The 22421-nt window shown below is 41.5% G+C and overlaps 2 protein-coding genes across 2 annotated transcripts in view; one reads left to right on the top strand and one right to left on the bottom strand.

Moving 5' to 3' along the window:
• IGFBP4 (insulin like growth factor binding protein 4) overlaps positions 1–22421 on the bottom strand; it is a 211781-nt gene that overhangs the window by 7238 nt on the left and 182122 nt on the right. The gene's annotated exons all lie outside the window — the stretch shown is intronic.
• Positions 1387–17971, top strand: CCR7 (C-C motif chemokine receptor 7). The gene is made up of 3 exons (XM_051994549.1): positions 1387–1456; positions 11725–11774; positions 15917–17971. The coding sequence occupies exons 1-3, from the start codon at positions 1447–1449 to the stop codon at positions 16979–16981; spliced, it is 1125 nt and encodes a 374-aa protein (XP_051850509.1). The 5' UTR covers positions 1387–1446; the 3' UTR covers positions 16982–17971.

Below are 22421 nucleotides of genomic sequence, written 5' to 3' on the forward strand. Positions count from 1 at the left end.
TGAGCTGGCTGCTAGGAGAGATACACTGATCTGACACTAACACTCTATTGTACTACCTAGCCAAAGCACCATCCCTTAGTATCCTATTTAAAATAACTATTCTTAGCAACTAGATACTAAACTATTTAGATTTTAGAACCCTGGGGGCAAAGGCCTCTTAAAATCCATCCCAGACTATAAATCTGGTAGGACAGAGTACTTCTTAAAGCTGATAAAATCTATTTTCAAAGCTTTTTTGGGGGGGGAAAAGGTGATTGCCCAGAAAAGGATGATCATTGCTAGAGATAAAGCTATAATTAGTAACCCTGAAAGTAATTAATTACTTTTGCACTTAAACAGAAAAGCACATGCATATAACCGGTTGTGGGGGTGTGTGCATGCCCACCCATGTTCTAACACACACATATACACATACATCTGTACTCCTGCTAGGGAACCCATCAGATATGGGCAGCTTTCAGTGATTCAGGATCTGGTTTTCCTATTCATGTGATCTCAAATCACAGACCTCTTTTTTTTTAACCATCTGCTCTCTGATTCACTGTTTGTCTCCTCTGCCAGAGAGAGGAAGTCAAACCAGCCTTTGGTTCTGGTAACAGGTGTGATAGAAGAGAAAGTCTAAATTTATTAAAAGGAGGTAATAAAGTCTTAAAACCATAGAGAAGAAAAATAAACATAGAGTATCTGAGTTGGAAGAAACCTTAAAACATAGAACACAGATTATTAGGAATCCTTAGAAGAAACTTTAGTATGGGGATAATTAACTTGGGGTCCACAGATTCCTAAGAGCTGTGTAGATGAATAATGGGGGAGGGGGGTATATCTAACTGAAACATCATTTCTTTTAATTATTTAAAATTATAATTCTGAGAAGAGGTCCATAGACTTTGCCAGACTGGCAAAGAGATTCATGACTCAAAAAAAATAATAATAATATTGAACCCTTACCTTAAAAGAAAAAAAACATAAAACATAGAATGTCAGAGTTGGGAGGGACTAAAGACCACCCCATCCAACTCCTTTGTGTCTCAGAGGAGAAAACCACTATGGAAACCCATTTTCCAAACTACTTTTCTTCCTAGGACCCATAGGTAATCACAGACTTGACTGGAAGAATCAATGAATCGGTCAACCAGAATTACATCACCGCGCCTCCCAATTTCCCCTATTAGCAACTGGATTCACAAAAGTTAGAGAAGGGACTTTCTCAATGCAGAACTTTCAATAGTGACTCAGGGGCTCTTTGAGAAGATGGACTGTTGTGTGACCCATGCAGGGGAGGAGAGGAGAAGGAAACTTTCAGCAGGCTGAGCCACTGGTATCACGTGCACCTTTACTCACTCAATAAAAAGAACCTAAATACCGCTTCCTCCACAGCTTCAGAACTAAAGGGTGTGGAGGTAGGCACTCTCTTCTTGTGATTACAGCCACTGCAGAACAAGCATCATGGATCTAGGTAAGTGAAATTAGAGGGGAGGGGAACTTTTCTTGCTGATATTCACAGAAAGGGGCTTACAGAGGACCCTTGAAGAGGTGATCATTCTTAGATTCAGCCAATTGGCAAGGAGATAGAAAAAAGGAGGGCAGAAGAAAATAATACTTTTAGAGACTCCATGAGCCTTTGTAATACTTGTACCTTGTGGGTATAGAGAGGGGAAAGAAGGTTTTTATGCCCAGTGGGAATACTGGTCAGAATCGCCCTTAGGAATACATAAGATTGAGTTATTCTCAAAATCCACTTTCTAGGATCAGCTGTGGGAAGGACTTCTGATCAAGCATGGCACTCAGGGTCAAACTAGACAATATCTAGTTAGTTGGGAATTCACTTCTCTCAACAGAAACTGCCTCTCATATCCCTTTCTCCAAAGATAGAGCCAGAATCTACAAATAACCGCTCACCCATTCATATGAAGGGAGAAGCAAAGCAATTGAAGGCTTGAGAGCTGAGCTCATTCTTTTCCACCTGAGATAGGAAGGACCCCAGAAGGAGAGTTAGATTAGTTCAACATTAGAAGAGCAGAGCAATGAGAGGCAGTTTATCCTCTGAAAGCAGGTAAAAGCCTCAGCCACTGAGTGTGAAAATAAGGATCTCTCCAAATCAGAGTTGTAATTCTCTTAGGGCAAATGGGACTTTGTTCCAAAGTGCCAGCATGGCAAAGAAGGAATTAGACTGAGCATGCTTTCCTATCCATGAAGACCATCCAACCTACCCATCATTTCTTACTTTTCTGTCAACTGCCCCTGGATAACTCCCTACCAGACTCTCAACGGAATTTGCCCCAGATGCATTATGCTCCACCCTAGATTCTCCAAGAGAATGATTCCAAGGGAATTTTCACAGAATGCTTCTAAATCTTTAGAAAAATAAATATTTTAAGCCATTTGAAAAGAAGGATGGCCAGCCACTCCCAGACTTCCCCTAGTTCTATTTCTTCTGCTATAAATCTGCAAGACTCAGTCAAGTTGCTTGACAGAATCAGTGGAGTCATATGTAGAACTATCCTTCTTTTAATATGTTGCCTGAAGCAGCAAAATGTTTGGGAAGCTGTCATTGCCAGAGTCCGGCCCCTCTTTCCAGTTAGATGGTCCCTTCCTGTCCCAGACAGGTGAATCCTGCCAGACAAGGGACTTATATAGTCAGACCTTAAAGTACATGGCAACATTTTCCATTCAAAAGACTTCCTTGTAACTAACCCCCGTTGATCCTCTGGGTCATATATTTGTCCTTTTGGGAGAGAATAAAGAGCCAAAAATTTTCTGGGGAATTTTTATGAAGCCATCAGTTTCATTTCACAGAAATATAAAATGAGTATCAAAACAGGCAGCCAGGAGAACTGAGTTCCTAGATCACTTGTACACACCAGAAAGCTGGCTGCCACAGTGGCCTCAAAGCCACAAGAAGTCTGGCTTTTAAAAGTGAAGGTGCCTCAGTATACTCTACCTTGCTTTACTTTGCCTTCCTTGCTTTACTTTGCCTTTCTACCATAATCCATATTTTATCATCCCTGCCTTTACTGCCCCTCCACCCATGCCGTATACAAGCATCTGGGACCTTGGACTCAGCTTTCTGCAAAGTAGTTTTGAAAAAAATCAGTCCCCCGGGGCTTTGACCCAAGTCCCATCATCCTGTGTTCTGTGTCTGAATATATTCCAGCTGGGCTCCTCCAAACCTCCTGGAGGCTTCTCTCATTCCAGCACAGAGCTCACTCTCCCCAACCATCTTCTCCCTCATCTTTCAGAAGCTGCGCCCCTCTTCCCTCACGCCCTTAACTCCATCACTCAGAGCCTACCAATGGGAGGCCCTTGCACCTATCCTGCTCCCGGTCCTGCCCCATCTCTGCCTCCAACCTTTCCAGGACTGCCAGCCCCACCTGGGATTGCTCTGAGGCTCCCATCAATCTCTGCTTTGGAGGATGCTGGCCTAAGAGAAGCTAGTGACAAAGAGAGACTGGTTCTTAGAGCTCAGCTAACCAAGACAGAAAGAGGAGTTGAGAGATATGGTGGGTAGATAAGAAGGGGAAAACCACAAGAGGTTTTATTATTATTGTCATTATTAAGAATGGGCTCATGGCAGTTGGTAGGGCCCATTGCTCTCATTGGGTGGTTAGGTTTCACTCATTTCATTTGAGAAGTGCAGGGCATGAGCAGGTAGGGGAGTGGCAGACAGGGCAAGCTAACTGCCTAGTTTCTCTTACACAAAATGAAAATTGAATGGGGCTGTGCTGGCTCTTTTCAGTACTAGAATGAGCAGGGAGAATGACTGTTCTCAGCCGCTTTGAGAAACAGAAGGAAGATGTCGGGGTTTGAATTCTCAAAAACAAAGGGAGATGGGAGTGCTAAGGATATGGGGGGGGGAGTGAGGAGGTACACAGGGCAAGGGCTCCTCAGGCTCTTGATGTCCTAGAAGGATCAGTCAGAAAGATGGCTATACAGTCTGACTTTGACTTGGGCCAACTACTTACAGTGATTTTTTTTTTTTTTAACTTGAGTAATCTGGTTTAAAGGGTAGATAATTAGCCTCAGGATCAGGAAAACCCAGATTCAAGTCTTTTGGATGAATAACTTTGAGTGAGCCATTCAACTACTCAGTGCCTCAGGCAACTTTTTACAACAGAAATCCTTAATCTAAGGTCTGTAAATTTGCTTGTTTTTTTTTTTCAACTATTTTGATGAATGCATTTCAACATAATTAGGTTCTTCTATAATCCTGTGTGTTTTATTTTATTCATTTAAAACCAACATTTTGAAAAAGGTTTTGTGAGTTTCACCAGATTGCCAAAGAAGTCCATCACATAAAAAAATGTTAAGAACTCCTGCAGGAAAAATCCTACATTATAGAGCAGATGGCGACCAATATTGGTGAAGGGAGATTCCTCACTGAAAATTTCCTATGGCAATGAAATTATAGGCTAAATCCAAAAGTGTTGAGAGAATGAGAGGGAAAGGAAGAGTATGTGTCAATCCAGGCTCTACAAATTTATTTTTTGAACATAAGACGGGACGTGTGTGTGTGTGTGTGTGTGTGTGTGTGTGTGTGTGTGTGTGTGTGAGAGAGAGAGAGAGAGAGAGAGAGAGAGAGAGAGAGAGAGGCAGAGACAGAGACAGAAACAGAGACCGAGAGACAGAGAGAGAGAAGGAGGGAGGGAGGGAAAGAGGATGATTATGCAAAGAGGGGAGGGAGATCAGTGGACTCATTAGCTTAAATGATAATGGCCATTTCTCCATTGTCCAAGGTTTGGTTATTCTTGTTATAGATTGTTCAGATTACAAGGTTCTCCTCTTTTCCATCTACCCCCAACATAGATTTACTAATTTACTTCTTATCTTCCCACACAAAAAGAGAAAGTCAAACTGCCTGCTTAACCCTCAATGGAAAACTCTGGTTGGTAACAGATGTGATAGAAGAGAAAGTTCAAACAATTCAACTGTTTTAAAAAATTATTCTGCACACATTGATGATACAAAGGTTCATAGTCCAGATACTCTGTCCTCAGGAACTTTATAATCCAATAGGGAAACATTTACATAAAATGAGACTTAGGTGTAGGGACAGAACCTCAGGATGCCAGAGTTGCAAGGGACTTTAGAGATCATCTAATCTAACTTCTTTTACAGAGGAGAAAACTCAGGCACAAATCTCATTGTCCAGGCTACCCTTCTGCTGAAGTTTATGGATAATCAAGGGCTAGATGTAAAGCACTGGATCCCTTCTCTTTGAGCCTAAGGCTCTGATGTTGTTATTATTATCATTTTAACCATTTTTAGTACTGTTCCTGAGTGGATAGCTGGTAGCTATCTACAAGCCTGGTTGATTTCCAGATCTCCTAATCATTAGTGCCAGGTAGAAACTCTGAGTGCAAAATCTTCCAAGGAATAGGAGGAGTAGGGAATATAATAGTTACAGGGGCAATTAGAAGAAGACCAGAAAGGCAAAAGAGCATAGAAAGAGGAAAAAGGCTTGCAAATACACAAATACCTGACATGTACATGAAATGGCAATAAACTCTCAGTGAGATAGTATTTGTCTGTATCTCAGTTTTCTCATCTGTAAAATAGAATGGCCTCTGAAGTATCTTCAAGCTCTAGATCAATGAATTTTGAGCTTACCTTACATTTCAATTTCAAATATAAATACATTACATTTGAACAAAGTGAAGAACTGTGTACCCAGATAATTTGGCAAGCTAGGGGGGATGGAGAGCAGGGAATGAAAGACAATCCCCTGAATCTCAGGCTGGGGAGATGGGGAGTGTTTCTTTGTTGAAAACTCAGAGAGGAATTTTAGGGAATTTCTTCATCATAAGAGGTACAGGTAACAGTTGCAAAAAATACCCAGTGTTTAAGTCAATCATGTCCCAAAATCCCATCTACCAACTCTCAAGTTTACTGGTACTGTCCAAGCTAAAAACTAATTTGTCTATGGCTGGTTAATTCTGACTCATAAATAGATGACTGACCTCTCCATCCTTAGTAGGCTTAGGATTTCCCCTGCATCTTCCCAGTACCGCCAACCCTTTCTAGAAAAAAATAAAAAACCAAACCTGTCCCCAGCCTCCCAGGCCCTTTAACTTTTTCTCCCAGGCACAGAAACTGGCAATCTCGACTCAGACTGCTACCTCTGGGAGCAAAGGGCCACATAGGAGGTGCTGGAGGGAGGGGGCAGAGGTGGAGGGGGGATAATAGAGTGAAAAAGAAACAAGACTTGGTTCTACTCTCACTCTTGATGACTTTATTGACACCTTAGGGAAGGGGAGGTTAGTTCCCACTGCTAGTCAGAACAGACTTTCTCAACTGTAACTAAATGATATTTGCATGTCCAACAAAACTTAAGAGCTTATCTGAGATGAGTCAGTGCACATGTCCCTAGCCCTCAAAACTGGGTGTGACAAGTATGGACTTGGCCCCAGACTGAATCTTATGGGGAAACTGAGGTTTAGTAATTTTAAAGACTGTTAATAGAGAAAGATGAGTTGAGGGAAGGAAGCTGAAAGGACCTATCTTTATGAACAGTCTAGGAGAAAGGGTACTGAACTGAGAGATAGGACACAAGTTTGACAGGATTTGGGTTCAAAACAGTTGTGCCTTTATGACCTTAATTTCTCTGGACCTCCGTTTCCTCAAATTTGTGAACTGGTCTAGATAACCTTTAAGATTCTTTCAGATCTAAATCTATAACGTGATGATCTAGTTCTACTTTTGTGTCTAATTAGCTAAGGAACTTCAGGCTTTCTTTCCCTCTCTGGATTACCTCAGCTTCCTTGCCTTTAATATAGTGTTATCAATTCACAAATGCTTTATAAACGTTATATGTTACAACAGCCCAATCACACGGGAAGTGAAAACTGGAGAACCAAAAGGTTCAAAGAGTTTGACTTGCTCCAAGTCACACAACTAGCAAGCTTTAAAAATCAGAGCACTGTCCCCGAGTTCAAATCTAACTTCAGACACTTAACTAGCTGTGTGATTCTGGGCAAATCACTCAACCCCAAATGCCTCCAACAAACTAATAATAATCAGGATTCAAACTCAGATTCTCTCCTCTACATAATATCTCCTCTTTATGAAGGTTGTAAAGATGCTGCTAGATGAAAGGTGATTGTAAGCTCTTTGTAAGCAAGAATTATATATTTTTTCAACTCTTTAGACATAGGTATTTAACAAATGTCTATTGAAATGAACCTTTTAGGTTCTTCCAGATTTATTCCTCATTTTAGTCCAGCTTTTTATTTCTCTGATTCAATGGGCTAGGAATGGATGGCTCCAGAACATAATGAATGGGTTCTCCGTTACTAGAAGTTTCAAAATAACACAAAAAACACAAAACAAGTATCTTGGGCTGGAAAATTAGGAACCCTTAATGCAGGGATTGCAAATATGCTTTTAAAACATGTTTTGAATGAATGTTTCATTAGAAATAGCATCCGTTATAATCTCCTGTGTTTTTTACATGGGGCAACTAGGTAGCACAGAGAATTGGACTTGGAATCAGGAAAATGTATATATTCAAATCTGATCTCAGACACTTAGTAGCTGTGGGACCCTAGCCAAGTCAATTAACTATGTTTGCCTCAGTTTCTTCATCTGTAGCTGAAGAAAGAAATGGCACACCATCCCAGTATCTTTGCCAAGAAAAACCTAAATAGTATCATGAAGTGTTTGAAATGACTAAACAAGACATTTTTTGCATTCAAAAACATTATTTTGAGTAGAGGTCCATAGGCTCCCCCAGATTTCCTAAGGGGGAACACCTGAACTAGACAATTCTTTGAGTCTCCTTATTGATTAACTCTAATTACCAAGCAAAGTGGGTAGTAGTTTTCCTCAAGAAAACGCAGAGTAGCTTCTTCAATTTTCTTGATGTCCTTAATATTTGCTAATATTCAACAGAATGGAGAAAGATGATAGGATCATAAATTTGGAGCTGGAGGGGCCCTTAGAGACGACCTAGTCTAACATCCATCATTTCACAAAAGAGGAAATTAAGACACAGAGTAGATGTGTAATTTACCTATCTGCCATCACTTAGGTAGCAAGTAGCAAGGTGGGGATTTGGACTCAGAACCTGGGATCCAGTACTTTCTCCTGAAGCCAGAGGACATGAATGAGATGGTATGGACAATTTAGGGAGACAGAGAGATTTATACTTTTGTGTTGTTTGGATCCATTTCCTCTTTTCCCCAAGGACAGTCCAGGGAATCACAAGCCCCTTTCCCCACAAAACTAAAAAACTCTTCCCTCACCCCCAGGGTCAGAGGAAATTTTAATTGTCCTGCCAAATCATTTCCAGCAGATGGCAGTGTAGACAAGGAAACAATTCCACAGGGATTGGGAAGGTTTGGGAAGCTGTGGATACCTGTGAACTCCCTGATTGATAAAGGCTTCTGAGTGGGAAAGCTCTCCAGCTCTAAGTAGGAGAGAGATGCCAAATCCAAGTCACCCTCTCCAAAGAGGAACGTGGGATCAAAAGGGACCTTGGAGATCATGTTGTCCTACATTTTCATTTCATTTTATTTTATTTTTTAAAGGAAAGGGAAACTCAGAGGGGAAAGTGACCAGTAGGAGGTTAAATATGGAAAAGCAGTTAGGTGGAATAGAGCTCTGGCCCTGAAATCAGGAAAATCTGAGTTCAAATTCAGCCCTTACTAGCTGTGTGACTGAGCAAGTTACTTAAAAACCTTTTTTTGGAGACAGCTAGATGACAATAGGTAGAGCACTGGTCCTGCAGTCAGGAGGAGCTGAATTCAAATTAGACCTCAGATACTTGATAATTACTAAGTGATCCAGGACAAGTCACTTAACTTTAATTGTATCAAAAAATAAAAACAAAAAAAAATTCTTTTTACCTCAGTTTCTTTGTCTGTAAAGCAGAATAACACACACACACACACACACACACACACACACACACACACACAGAGGCAGGACAGAGAGAGACAGGCAGAGATAGAAACAGAGACAAAATCAGAGTATCAGCCCATTAAGCAGTGTTAAAGAAAATTTAACTGAAGGCACTAGTGGTCTCTTCCCTACCATTTCTCCCCACCAAATAATATCCCAGTCCCGCAGCTTCTGGAAACTTGGAATCTTGGATCTAAAGCTGAAATAGTCTTAGAGATCATCTAGTTCAATGCACTTAGTTTAAGAAACCAAAACACAAAAGAAAGGAGAAATGAATGAAGTAAAAGAGGATGGGAAAAAAGAAAGGAGAAGGGGTAGAAGGAGAGAAGGAAAGAAAGAAGTAAGGAAAAGAAGATGGGATGGAAGGAAGGAAATTGGAAGAAAGGGAAGGAAGAGAGGGAAGGAAAAGAGGATTGTAAGGAAGGAGAGAGGAAAAGAAGGAAGGAAAGAACAAAGGAAGGAAAGAGGGAGGAAGGAAGTAAAAGAGGATAGGAAGAAAAGAATGAACAAAGAAAGAAAGAAAAGGAAAGGAAGGAAAAGAAAAGAAAAAGAAAGGAAAGGAAAGAAACTGAGGCACCAATATGGGAAGTGCTTGCCCACAGGAACACAAGGTACAAGTATCAAATTCAAATGTAAGGTCATGTGACTTTCCATCCAGTCCAGGTTTTCTCCACTACCTCCCTGTCACCTCCTGATTTAGTCCTTTCTCTCATCTCCTGGGGGGCTGTCATAATCCACTTTAATATAAGAAGGGATAAGACTCTGGCTAAAAGCAACATTGTTTCTGATTGGGTATAGAACAGAGGGATCCCTGGGCCTTCCCCATCCAGAGGTTAAGGAAGTAAGTGAAGTCAGTCACTCACCCAACTTCATTCATAAACATATTTCCCAGAGCTACCTAGTCAGGCTCAGAAAGGACCCAGAGCATCTGACTGGGGGCATCTAATTTCTGCAGCAGGACCTGGACCCGGGGGACAACTCTCCTTGGATAACTACTTTGAGCAAAATTTCAGTCTGGCCCTGGCTTTCTTGCATCCCTGTCTCAAGACTGTGGGATATGGAAAGCAGACAAGTCAGAGTCAATTCTAGTTAGCTAGAACTGGGCCTAGGAATTTCTTAGGGGGGAATGAAGTAGCCTCCAAGAGGTGGGGAAGGGGCCCTCTATTCCCCTTGTAGAGATGGACCAGGACTGGGATACAGAGCTGGCTGTTGAGAGGGGAGGAGGAGGAGGAGGAGAGAGCAAGGGGAGTGGGCTGGGCTGCTGGCCAGATATTTGCAGGCGCAATCTGGTTCTGATGTTCTGTCTCAACAAACACAATACGTAGTAGCAATGCCCATGATGAAAGTTCCCAGCATCTCTTCCCCTCTCCCCTCTCTTTAATAAGGAACAGGGGAACATAACAATAAGAGCTGACATTTACATAGCACTTCAAGCTTTGCAAAAACTCTTTCCATGCATGATCTCACTTGATCCTCAAAACAACACATAATACTTGGGGTAGAGAAAGGGGAGAGGAACAAATGGTATTAAGAAGAAAATGTGATATAGCAGGAGTTCTAAATTGAGAGCCAGAAGCCCTGGGTTCAAATAGTAGCTCAATTACTTCCTAACAATGGGACCATAGGCAAGTTCATTTAACTACTATGAACCTCAATTTCCTTATCTGTATATTGGGGATAGGAGAGGGAGGGAGCACTATGGGTAGAGCACCAGGCCGGGAATCAGGAAGAGCTGGATTTAATCCAGTTTCAAACACATACTAACTGTGTGACCCTGGTCTAGTTATTTACCCCCATTTGCCTCTGTTTCCTCATCGATAAAATGAGCTAGAGAAATGGCAAACCATTCTAGTATCTTTGCCAAGAAAACCCCAATTGATCTTGTCTGCCTCAGTTTCCTCATCTGTAAAATAATCTAGAGAAGGAAATGGCAAACCCACTCCAGTATCCTTGGCAAGAGAAAGAAAGACAGAGAGAGAGAGAGAGAGAGAGAGAGAGAGAGAGAGAGAGAGAGAGAGAGAGAGAGAATCACAAAAGAGTTGGATGTGATTGAAACAACTTAACATACTGGGAATAATAGTATTGCTCTCATTGTACCTGTCTCAGGGACTGAAGCTCAAATAAGTTAATGTATGAATAGCATTCTAGTTCATTCAGTCAGTTATCTCCTACTCTTTATGATCCTGTGGTTGATAAACACTCCAAACCCTTCCATCTTTTACTGTCTAAGCTTATACCTATTGCTTCCATGACAGTATCTCATCCTCAGTCGTCCCTTCTCCCTTTGCTTTCAATCTTTCCCAACATCAGTCTCTTACAATGAGACTCATTATGTGGTCCAAGTATTTAAGCTTCAGCTTAAATGTGTTCATCCTTCCAATGAGTAGTTTGAACAGCACAGCTCTCTGCAAACCTCAAAGTGCTTTATAAATGTCGGCTTCTGTCCTTTACAGATGAGAAGGTTGAGGCTCAGAGAGATTACATATTTTGCCTAGGGACACAAAGATAAGATGTGTTAGGGAGCAGGATTTGGAACCCATGTCTTCACTTTCAATATTTCTACTATGGACCTCCCCACTCCCACCATGGGGATCCATGAACTTAGATGTGAATATTTATTTCATATAGTTTCCTTTGTTGGCCTATTCATTTAAAAGTGTCATTCTGAGGATTCCACCCTTCCATAATCTTCACCAAGTTGTCCAAAGGGTCCATGATATGACAAAAGTTAAAAACCTCTACATTATACTGCAATTTCCTAATCACAGATTCACCCAAAACTTCCCAAGCCAACTGATAATACTATGTTTTTTTTTTCTTCTACAGGAAAAGGGATGCAGAATGTAATGGTGGTGACCCTGTTTGTTATTTGTCAGGTAAGAGTTCCCCACCAAATCAGTGGTAGGGGGTCTGATGGAGAACACTTTAGATTAGAGAGTAATAATAGAGTTGTTTTACAACTGCACCCTTAATTTTCATTCTCCCTGCTCTCTACACTAGAGAAGTCACACAAACCTGGGTCATAATTCTTCATGTTTTTTTCATGGGAGAAGAATCAAATATCCTGTCCCCTCTCCCTTAGAGTGACTTGAATTAAGGACATACCTTGTGTCCTTTCAGAAAGAAGCAATATTAAAAAGATGTAGATCATAGGAATAGGGATGTTGAGAATCTTTAGAGGTCATCTAGATAACCCCCCTCATTTTGCTGATGAGAAATGATGGGCCAAAGAGAGAAGAAAGGTGACTTGCCCATCATTCGAACCCAAGTCTTTTGACTGTAAGCCAGCCCCCATTTCATTGCACCACCAAGGACAAAGCTCTTATGTTTTCACTCACAGTCACACACTTAATTGAAGCCTAAGATTATAAAAATTCATGTGGGCAAGGGGGGAGGGGTAGAAAGAGGGAATATATTTAGTCTGATAATCCAAGTAAATTTTAGTAACCTCAAGTTTTCCATATTTCATATTCATTGTTCCAATTTTCCTCTGCAAAATGCATCACTCAGATCTCAGTTTCTCATTCATGAAATGGATAGAATCAACCCAAACTTTCTATGTGGGGTGGGGAAGGTAGAAGAGGAAAAAAACATTGAAAGAATCACAAAACTAGTTCATTGAACATAGGGCAGGATTTATAATCATTATCATTTCATCACTGATATTTGATACTGACATTTTACATAATTCTGTCCATTTATGTGTCAGTTCTCATTTTATAGATTTAGTTCACTCCAACATAAATATTTAACACCTACTATGTGTCAGGCACTGTGCTGGGTATTAAGGATTCAAAGACAAAACCAAAATAGAACTACTCTCTAAGGGCTTACTTTCCAGAAGAAGAAACTGATCTCAGATGAGGGAATTGAGCTCAAAAGAAACCTTATTAATCAGGTTACTCTACTTAGGGAATCTTAACCTTTTTGTGTTTGGATTCCTTTGGCATTGTGGGATCCCTAGAGACCCATTCTTAAAAGAATTTTTTTTTCAATTTTTTTCAATTATTTTTTAAATAATTGAAGGAAATAAAAATAAAGATGTCATTTTTTCACATCCAAGTTTATGGCCTTACCTTATCCCAAATTTACCTACAAATCTAAGTTCAAAAATCATTGATTGAAAGAATTCAAGTCTCATGTATAAGTGGATGCTGGTAGTTCACAAGAAAGTCTTGAGGAAATGAATGGAGTAGACACAGAGGTCTACCCAACATTAGAATGAATCAGATAACACAAACTTGACTTTCAACATATCCAGATAAACAAAGCAGCATCCTTCCAAGAACAAAGTCCAATTCAACTTCTAATCATCGTCCATTATTGAAAGTCCAGAGGACTTCTGGCACTTGGGACTCACATCTTTGAGAGCAGCCTTGTTTCCCTTACCCCCCAACTCCTTCTCTCATGCTTGTGCCTTAGATTTAGGGTAAACACAGTACCTGTCTTCAAGTATTTGTTGGGAAGTTGAATAGAAGAATTAGTTTTGTCCAGATTGTCCCCAGAGTTCAGAACTAGGCAAAGTCAGGGGGATTGACAGATTTCTGTTCAATGGAAAGAAAAAAGTGCTCATTCTCCCAAAGGGGAAAAGGTTGTCTTGGAAGGCAATGGGTTCCCTCTCTAAAGGTCGCCAAACAGAGACTAAGGGACAAGTTTTTGAAGGTGCTGTAGAGATTATTATTCAGGTAAACGCAGGCTTAGCTGGCTTCTGAAGCCTCTTCTGAGATTTTATGATTCTTCTGCCTCTTATTCTAGGGTTGTGCAGCAGTTATATTTCTGGCAGTGAGAGTTGAGAGACTGGGGTTTAGGAGAGGGGGGAGGATTGAGAGAATAGGAGTTGTGGCTTGTATTTCCCTTCTGCATGAGGGAGTCGGCTCAGGTGGAACAGGATGTGGTGTGTTGTGAGCTGCTACAGCATCGTTGTACAGGGAGAACCTGAGAGTTAAAAAAAAAGTGGAGCTGGAGAAAGAGGAAGAGAGGGAGGAGGGCCAGGGAGCCCTCTGTGCAGGGAGAAGATAGAAGGGGGAGCCGAGCTAAGAAGGTCAGACCAAAGAATGTGCTAAGCAGTTGGGGAGGGGAGCAAGGAGGCTGGGGCTTGGGCTACTCCAAGTTTCTGAAGATTCTATCCCTGGAATATACTCCTCTGACTGAGAAGTTGACAAGCTTTAGGTCATAGTTACTTTAAGAATGGCCTAGGATAGGGGAAAGAGTGAGTGCTGACTTTGATGGGAAGCAGAATAGCAAATAGGTGGGCCAGAACATCCATGTTGATATTCTATCTCCAATTCTTCTTAGCTATTCAATCTTAGGCAGGTCATCTCTTGAAGACATCTATAAATGAGGAGTTTAGACCAGATAAGCTCTAAGCTATCTTCCAACTCTAGGATTCTCTGATAATGTTATTTGACTTCTATTTCCTCATTTTGTACTCTCTTATCTCTTATGAATATTGGGAAATAATACTCTGCAAAAAGAATTATTATCATCAAAATACCAAATAAAAGAACTCAAAGAGTTTATTGTCTCATTCCTCCCCCTACTAATGGGCCAGGAATGCAGCTAGTCCAAGCCAAGCTAAACCAGCAGCATTTATGAAGTGACTACTAGTTACAAGGCATTGCAAAATAAATAAATAATAAATGGAAATCTGCCTTCAGGAAGCTAAACATTTTTGAGCCAACTGGACCCATTAGGCTAGAGTCTGAGCTTTGGCCTAGAATCCTGGGATTCAACTTAGATTAGATTTTTGCTAGTTCTCTAGGTTTCCCTGGGATCCCATCTTCAGAGCTCTCTCGAATGTTCTGCTTCACAGCAAAATATATACCCTCCTCCTCCATGATAAAATCACTGAAGGCCATCTGAACTCTCCTAGGCAGATGAGTCTAAAAAAAGATGAATTAGCCACTGGATTCTACAGATTGGAAAAGACACACAGAAAAAGAGAAATAATGAGTGAGTGAGTGTAAGTATGAGTAAGAAAGAGAGGGAAAAAGTGAGAGAGAGACAGAGAGATAGAGAGACAGAGACAGAGAGAGAGCAAGACAGAGAGACAGAGAGAGAGAGACAGGCAGAAAGAGACACACAGAGAGAAGGGGAAAGCCTCTATTTCCTTTTTTGAGCACACACATCTGGACTGGGGAAACAGAGAAGGATTGACAGATATGGTAGACACAGGTGCTGGGGCAATGGGGAAGGAAGAAATATCCATCCATCCCACCAACCTGCCCCTGTCATTCATTCATTCATCAAGTATTTAAATATATAGTATATGTTAAAGGCTATAAATAGCACAGTGCTTGTCATATAATAAGTTCATTTATTAAGAAATTCTTAATAAATGCTTCATCAATCTATGCTATATATTTAAATCTTTGCTATGGAATAATAATAGCTGACAATTATCTAGTGCTTTGAGTGCTTTTGTGCTTTTTATTATCTTATTTATATCAGGCAGGTACTCCATTTTACAAAGGAAGAAATTAAGGCTCAGAGAGGTAAAGTGACCTTTAGTTTATTAGTAACCTCATGTCTGTCAAAACTGAAATTTGAACTCAGATCTCCTGACTCCAAAATCTATTATGTACCATCCTGAAATCATTACCTAATTATTTAGTAGCCTTACTATACAGGGCCATGTATTGCATACTTTAGGAGAAATATTTTGCTATTTTTATTTATTTATTTAAAATAGATTTATTATTTTGATATTATATTTGCATAAAGGAAAAGGGATCTACACTCTCAACGTACTTCTTTCTAATCAGGAAAACAATACAAACATCCATGCTTTGGAAATGACAACTAACCACTCACAGAGTAAGCTATGGATTAATAGAAATTGAGTTTCAATCTATGAGTGGTCAAAGGAAGTTCAATCACTTGCTCCCATTCCTTGACCCCCTGCCAGATTTTTAAGTAAAACTTTTTTTCCTTTTTCATCACTTACAATCCCCAGAATAAAAAGAATAAAGGTATTTCCCCTTTTTTCCCTACTTCCTCCATCCCATCTCACCCACAGGTCTGCTTGTGCTATGACGGAGTCACCGATGACTACGCTGATGAAAACACCACAGTGGACTACAGCCAATTTGAATATCTTTGCTACAAAAAAGATGTCCGGGATTTCAAAGCTTGGTTCCTGCCCACCATGTACTCAGTCATCTGCTTTGTGGGCCTTCTGGGCAATGGGCTGGTCATGCTGACCTACATATATTTTAAGAGGCTCAAAACCATGACCGACATCTACCTGCTGAACTTGGCCGTGGCTGACATCCTTTTCCTCCTGACCCTGCCCTTCTGGGCAGTCAGCGCCGCCAAGTCCTGGATCTTCGGCCCTATCCTCTGCAAAGCCGTCTACTGCACCTACAAGATGAGTTTCTTCAGCGGCATGCTCCTGCTGCTCTGCATCAGCGTGGACCGCTACTTCGCCATCGTCCAGGCTGTCTCCGCCCACCGCCACCGAAACCGCATAATCCTCATCAGCCAGATCTCCTGCTGCGTGGTCTGGATGCTAGCCTTCCTCTTCTCCACCCCAGAGCTGATATACAGCAACGTCCTCAAGAATGGGCGTTGCTCTCTGGTGACCGAAGACCTGGAAACCTTCACAACCATCATTCAGGTGGCCCAGATGGTGATCGGCTTCTTAATCCCGCTGCTGGTCATGTTCTCCTGCTACCTCGTCATCATCCGCACACTGCTGCAAGCCCGCAACTTTGAGCGCAACAAAGCCATCAAGGTCATCATCGCCGTGGTCATCGTCTTTATTGTCTTCCAGCTACCTTACAATGGGGTGGTCCTGGCCAAGACCGTGGCAGCCCTCAACAGAACCTCCACCGACTGTGAACACAGCAAGCAACTGGACATAGCCAGCGACGTCACCTACAGCCTTGCGTGCCTGCGCTGCTGTCTCAACCCCTTCCTCTATGCCTTCATCGGTGTCAAGTTTCGCCAAGACCTCTTCAAGCTTCTCAAGACCTTTGGCTGCCTCAGTCAAGAGCGCCTCCTAAACTTATCTTCGTGCCGACAGAACCGGCGCTTCTCCATGAGCATGGAGGCGGAGACCACCACCACCTTCTCCCCTTAGAGAATCACCTCCCCAATTCAAACCCATCCCCAAGGACCCCATCACCCTCCTGCCCCATGTGGCTAAGCTGCTTCAACAAGTTAATACCAAGAATTTCAAAGCTGCTAGGGTTGGAAGAGGGTCATTCTCTCTTCTTCTTCTTCTCTGTCTCTCTGATATTTCATTGTAAAAGGATTTTCTTGGTGTTTCAAACAGAGAAAATACCCCACCTGAGAAGCCAGCCTGAACCAACCACATCAACCCCAACAAAAGGGAGAGAAGAGGTGTATTGAGAGCTAACAGCAAGAGTTCAGGATGCTTGGGTTATCCTCAAGATCTAAAAGTGAGAGTTGGGAGTGGCCTGGGTCTAGGAAAGGGCCTAGTGGGGTGGGGGTTGTGGGGAGATGAAGTGAAAAGCCATAGTTTCAGAATGAAACTACTCTTGGATGTCAGAAGAAAAAAACACTCTTCAAAGAAATCCCAGAGGACTGAAACCAATTTCCCTAAAGAATAAGACTATTTTAGCAAGAACAGAGAGAGTATAAACCCTGCTTTGTCTTAGGGAGAAAAGTTATAAAACTTGATTCCACCCCCTACCTCTATTCCCTTCCATTTGGAATTCTGGACAATACCGTCATTTCATCACCATCTAAGATGCAACCTTCAGTCACACATGAACCCTGACTCTGTTTGCAGAGGTGGGTAGGGTGGAGTGGGATTACTTCTGCAGGTCAGAAGATTTTCCAAGGCAAATCTGCTTTTTCCTGTCCTGGCCTGTGGAACTAAGTTGGGGTTCCCTGAGCCCCAATCTCTGTTTGGCTCCAGGAAGGAGGAGAGCAGGAAAACAATGCTGCCTACTCAAGTTCCAAAAATGTATTCCCCTGTCATCTTTAAAATGGGCAGAGGAAGATTTTTGTCATACTCAGCTGAGCATCAGCTTCCATTTCATTAGGAAAACATTTTCTACATAGCTTTTTTCAATAAAAGAGGACATGTTTTGCAAACTGCGAATGAGAAGCATTCTAGTTTTGCAATCAGCTCAGCCGTGCCCCACCTGGGTTCTTCCATCCAGACCCATTTCTTCCCACATTGCCTAGAAACCCAGGTTTATAATCTCAACAAACTGACAGTTGCTACTGTCAGTAACCAGCTGCTATAACCAATGATCCAAATGATCTTGGAGTAAGGGAGGAAGTAGAGTTGATAAAAATGCCCCTCTTCTGAAACCTGAAATGGAACTAGGTATCGTCTTATGGACTCTCTAGACATCTACCCATTAGACTGATTTGAGACTTGGTAAGGAATGCCCAGATTCCCACAGTAACTAGGAATTTGTGGGAATTTTATGTCTAGGGAATTCTGTTCCTGAAAATCAACATTCCCCCATGCTCCACAATAATCTAGTATCCTGGACAGATAGAAAAAACAGTCATAGCTTTACCTTGAGACTTTAGTAAATGGGGAGAGGGAGAATTCCAAACTGTCATTTAAGTACCTGCTTGGTTTACTGATTCTACTTCTACCCTCAGCCTCATGATTGGAGCTGCTTCTTGGGGATATGGAATGGGACCCCACATGCACTCTGGAGTTAAGAGCATCCTGGGGGAAGATACCCAGTATTTGACCCAAGTCTCCTCAGTCCATAGCCAATGTTAAGAATGAATCTCGTGCCAACAACAGCTCCTCTGTAGAGTGGGACTCCATTGTAGGTAGGCAAAGGGCAGTGGACCCTACTTCTGCAAATGTCCTGTGGAAGTGGGGGGAGTAGGACAGGGCCATTTCATTGCTGCTCTTATAATGGTCTTAGACCTCGTCTCTGCAGGGAGAGTCTGTTATTCCAATGAAGGGGAGGGAGAAGAAGGGGAGTGAAGGACCTTTGTAGACCCAGTGATATATGAACAGGGGGCTGGAAACACTGAGGGAAGGGGCAGGTGAGCCAGGTGACAAATGGAGAAGAAATATTGGGAGGCTTATGGAAACAGTCCTGTTCATCTATTTTTCTAAAGAGAAAGCAGGACTGTTTAAAATGAAGCCTGTCTGGTAATGAGGCTCATTCTCTAATCTCATAACCACATTACATTACTCTCCTCTGGGGATGGATTGAGCCAGAGAGCACAATTTGTCAGTGGCTCTCCAGGCCTGCGAGGCAACTCCAGGAGAGGAATGATCCAACACACCGAGTCCCTCTGCAAGGGAACCGACGAGGCTGAAGCAGCATTAAATATTAAGAGGCTGCCGCGTCTGTCTGTGTGTGTGTGTACTGATGTACTGGCGTGTGTGTCTGCGTGCCGGGCAAAGTGGTTGGGGTGGTACCTCGCATGTATCTGAGTCTGTGGGTACAGAGCATGGCTTCCGTCTCTCTCCAGGAGACAGTCAGTGTGTGTGCACACGCATTTGCCCTGATGCTGATGGGTTTGCACTTGTACGTGCTCCCACTAATCAAATTACAGCTCGAGGTACAGATGGCACAGAAGATGGCACCCTTACATGGGAAGAATGTCCTGGAGCAGGCATGAGGAAGGCGCTCGCCCAAACCACACAAACACCACACTTCATCTTCAAAGAATGAGCCTGGGCCTCCAAATATTTGTTTAAAAAAAAAAAAAAAAACTTCCCAGCCTTGTTCATTCCTTCCCCCGACACACACACAACACACACACACACACACATCCCCACCCCCCTTGGGGTTTATAAGCTCAAGGACCTGACTTTGCCTTGGGGCTGTCGCAGCCCAAAATACCCATCTAGTTACTGTGAGATTGGGGTGACCCAATGACAAGTGAAAGTCCTCACAAAACAGGCCCATCCTCCATCCACCCCCTCTTCCTTTCTCACTCACCATCTCCCTTCCTTCCCCATGTTTTATCACAAGCCAGCCTTCTTGTTTTTCCTTCTACCCAAACTCAAAAGCCAGAACATTTTTAGTTTCTGTTCCCCACTTAGAAAATGAATACCCACATTTCTACCCCCTTTTAAGCATTACAAGCACTTTGTTCATAGCAGTTCTAGGAACAGAGAAGATATGATATGGTAGGTCTGAATCCCACCTAGCTTTAATACTCAATTCCTCAAAACCTCAGTTTCCTTATCTGCAAAATGAAATGGGTGTATTGTCTCCTTCTCACTACTCTAAATCCTATATTACTGTCATTTTTATGGATGAAAAAGCTGAGGTCAAAAGAAATGACTTGTGCACAGCAAACCTTTAAGGCAGGGCTTCTAAACCTGGACCCCCAGGGCAGTCTAAGTGATATTTTTGGATTCCTTCTCAGAATAAGGTTTTTAAATACATAAACTATATGAAATTGCAAAGGAAACCAATTATGTTGAAATACAGTGATAAAACACTTTTTAAAGCAAGTTCATAAACTCCAAGCTAAAAATCCCTGACATAAAGGTTTATAAAGTGATATAGAAATAGATAAGATGACTCTGGAGGACTATGTAAGGCAGATGACCTTACACAGCCTTCTCTCATTTAAATCCAATTCACTTACATGTGACATCACCTCCCTATTGTTATGTTCCTTTTTGAGAAAGAACAAACGACAACAATATAATAGATATAGGTAGATAAATAGATAGATAGATATAGATAAATAGATAAATGTAAATATAGATATATACAAAGACAAAGATAAATATAATACACACACAAAGATTTTGATCCCTACTTCATCTCTGGAAGATAGATACTATTATTAAACATTTCACAGATGAGGAAGCAGAAATAAAATAGTTTTCCCAGAGTCACATACCTAATAATTACCTAAGGCAGGATTCAAACTCAGGTCTTTTTCCTTCCCAGTCAAACACTCTATTATACCACCTAATTGCCCCTTATTAAGTTATAGATGCTTTAACTAATAAAATAGGCACATCACATGTGTCTCCCACTCCCCACACCAAACCTGAACTGAAAATCTGTCCAGCCTTTGAGGAAGCTAGCCAAAATTTCCTAAAGTTATGATAGAGTAAAACAAAAAAGAAACTAAGAAAAATGTCTCCCACACTATGATCCTCTTATTCCTCTTACACACACACACACACACACACACACACACACACACACACACACTTCTGTATACATACTTCTTATTCAGTCACTTTCAGTCCTTCTGACTCTTCATGACCCCATTTAGGCTTTTCTTGCCAAAAATAGTGCAACAGTTCACCATTTCCCTCTCCAGTTCATTTTACAGATGAGGAAACTGAGGCAAATAGGCTTAAGTGACTTACTCAGGATCACACAGCTAAAAAGTGTCTAAGGCTGAATTGGAATTTGTTTTCCTAACTCCAGACCTAACTCTATCCAGTGCTCCAATTCAGTTGTCTATTGTATTTATGACTAATGCAATCAGTATTGCTTCCACTTGATAGCAATCATGCTTAGCTCTCTCAGCCTACCTGCATCTTGTGACTTCCTTGCTTGTGACTTGATCTTCAAGGAAGTTGTCAGCTATCCCCTGAAAAAGACTCAGTGTTACTTCTTGCAGCTCCCCATAGCCCAGGTTTAAAAAGAATCCAAGTGTTAGGAGCTAAAGAAATGAAGCAACAGGACTCCTTCAAAATGTATGTCTTTGTGTAAGTAAGAACCTGCTTGGAATTCATTCTCTTAGTAGTAGTAATCCTCTCCAAAAAAAGCACAGTTGGGGATGGCTAGATAGCACAGTGGATAGAGTACCAGTCCTGGAATCAAGAGGATCTGAGTTCAGACATTTAGCATTTCCTAGGCAAGTGCCTTAACCACAATTGCCTCTCAAAAAACAAACAAAAAAAAAGTATAGTTTCAGAAAACTCCTCCAGCGGCAGTAAGATTCAACTTAGTCCCAAAAAGCTTATCTTTTATGATTACTATTTAGTCATCTATCCTCAAGGAAGGAAATGTAAAGTAAAAGGAGGCAAATGAAGACTATGTATGAGAAGCTACAATAGTTGTTGGGTAAAGGGAAAGGGAAGAAACTCTTTCCCCATCATAAGCTGTCAAAAAGATATAGAGCTCTGTAGAGTCCCCAAATACTCAGCAAATAGGGAAAAAAAGGCCAAAGAGTAGTTATATCACCTGAAGTGGCCAAAGGAATTCATGAGTGGTGAGATTATTCCCATAGATCTATCCTCATGCATGTTCCATGGGAAGTCCTATAATTCAGCTTCCACTACCAAAAAAAATTACAAATAAACCAAAAAACCCAAGGAATTATCTACAAGAAGCAAGAAAAAGCAAAATCCTGCAGAATCCTGGAGGACCCTTTCCCAACTCCTTCATCATCAATCCTTCAAAGGGATTCAACATAGTTTCAGAAAGGAGGTTGGATTAAATCAGAGAAATGGAACTTGGAAAAATGGAGAATGAGTCCAATTCCTGTCAGTCTCCCTGCAACAATGTCCCAGTTGTGCATCTTCACGCCTTGAGAGGAATAGACCTTGTCTGCCTTTGAAGATTTGAGAAAATAGAGAATAG

This window comes from Antechinus flavipes, chromosome 4 (assembly GCF_016432865.1).
Source record: "Antechinus flavipes isolate AdamAnt ecotype Samford, QLD, Australia chromosome 4, AdamAnt_v2, whole genome shotgun sequence".
NCBI classification, from domain to species: Eukaryota; Metazoa; Chordata; class Mammalia; order Dasyuromorphia; family Dasyuridae; genus Antechinus; species Antechinus flavipes.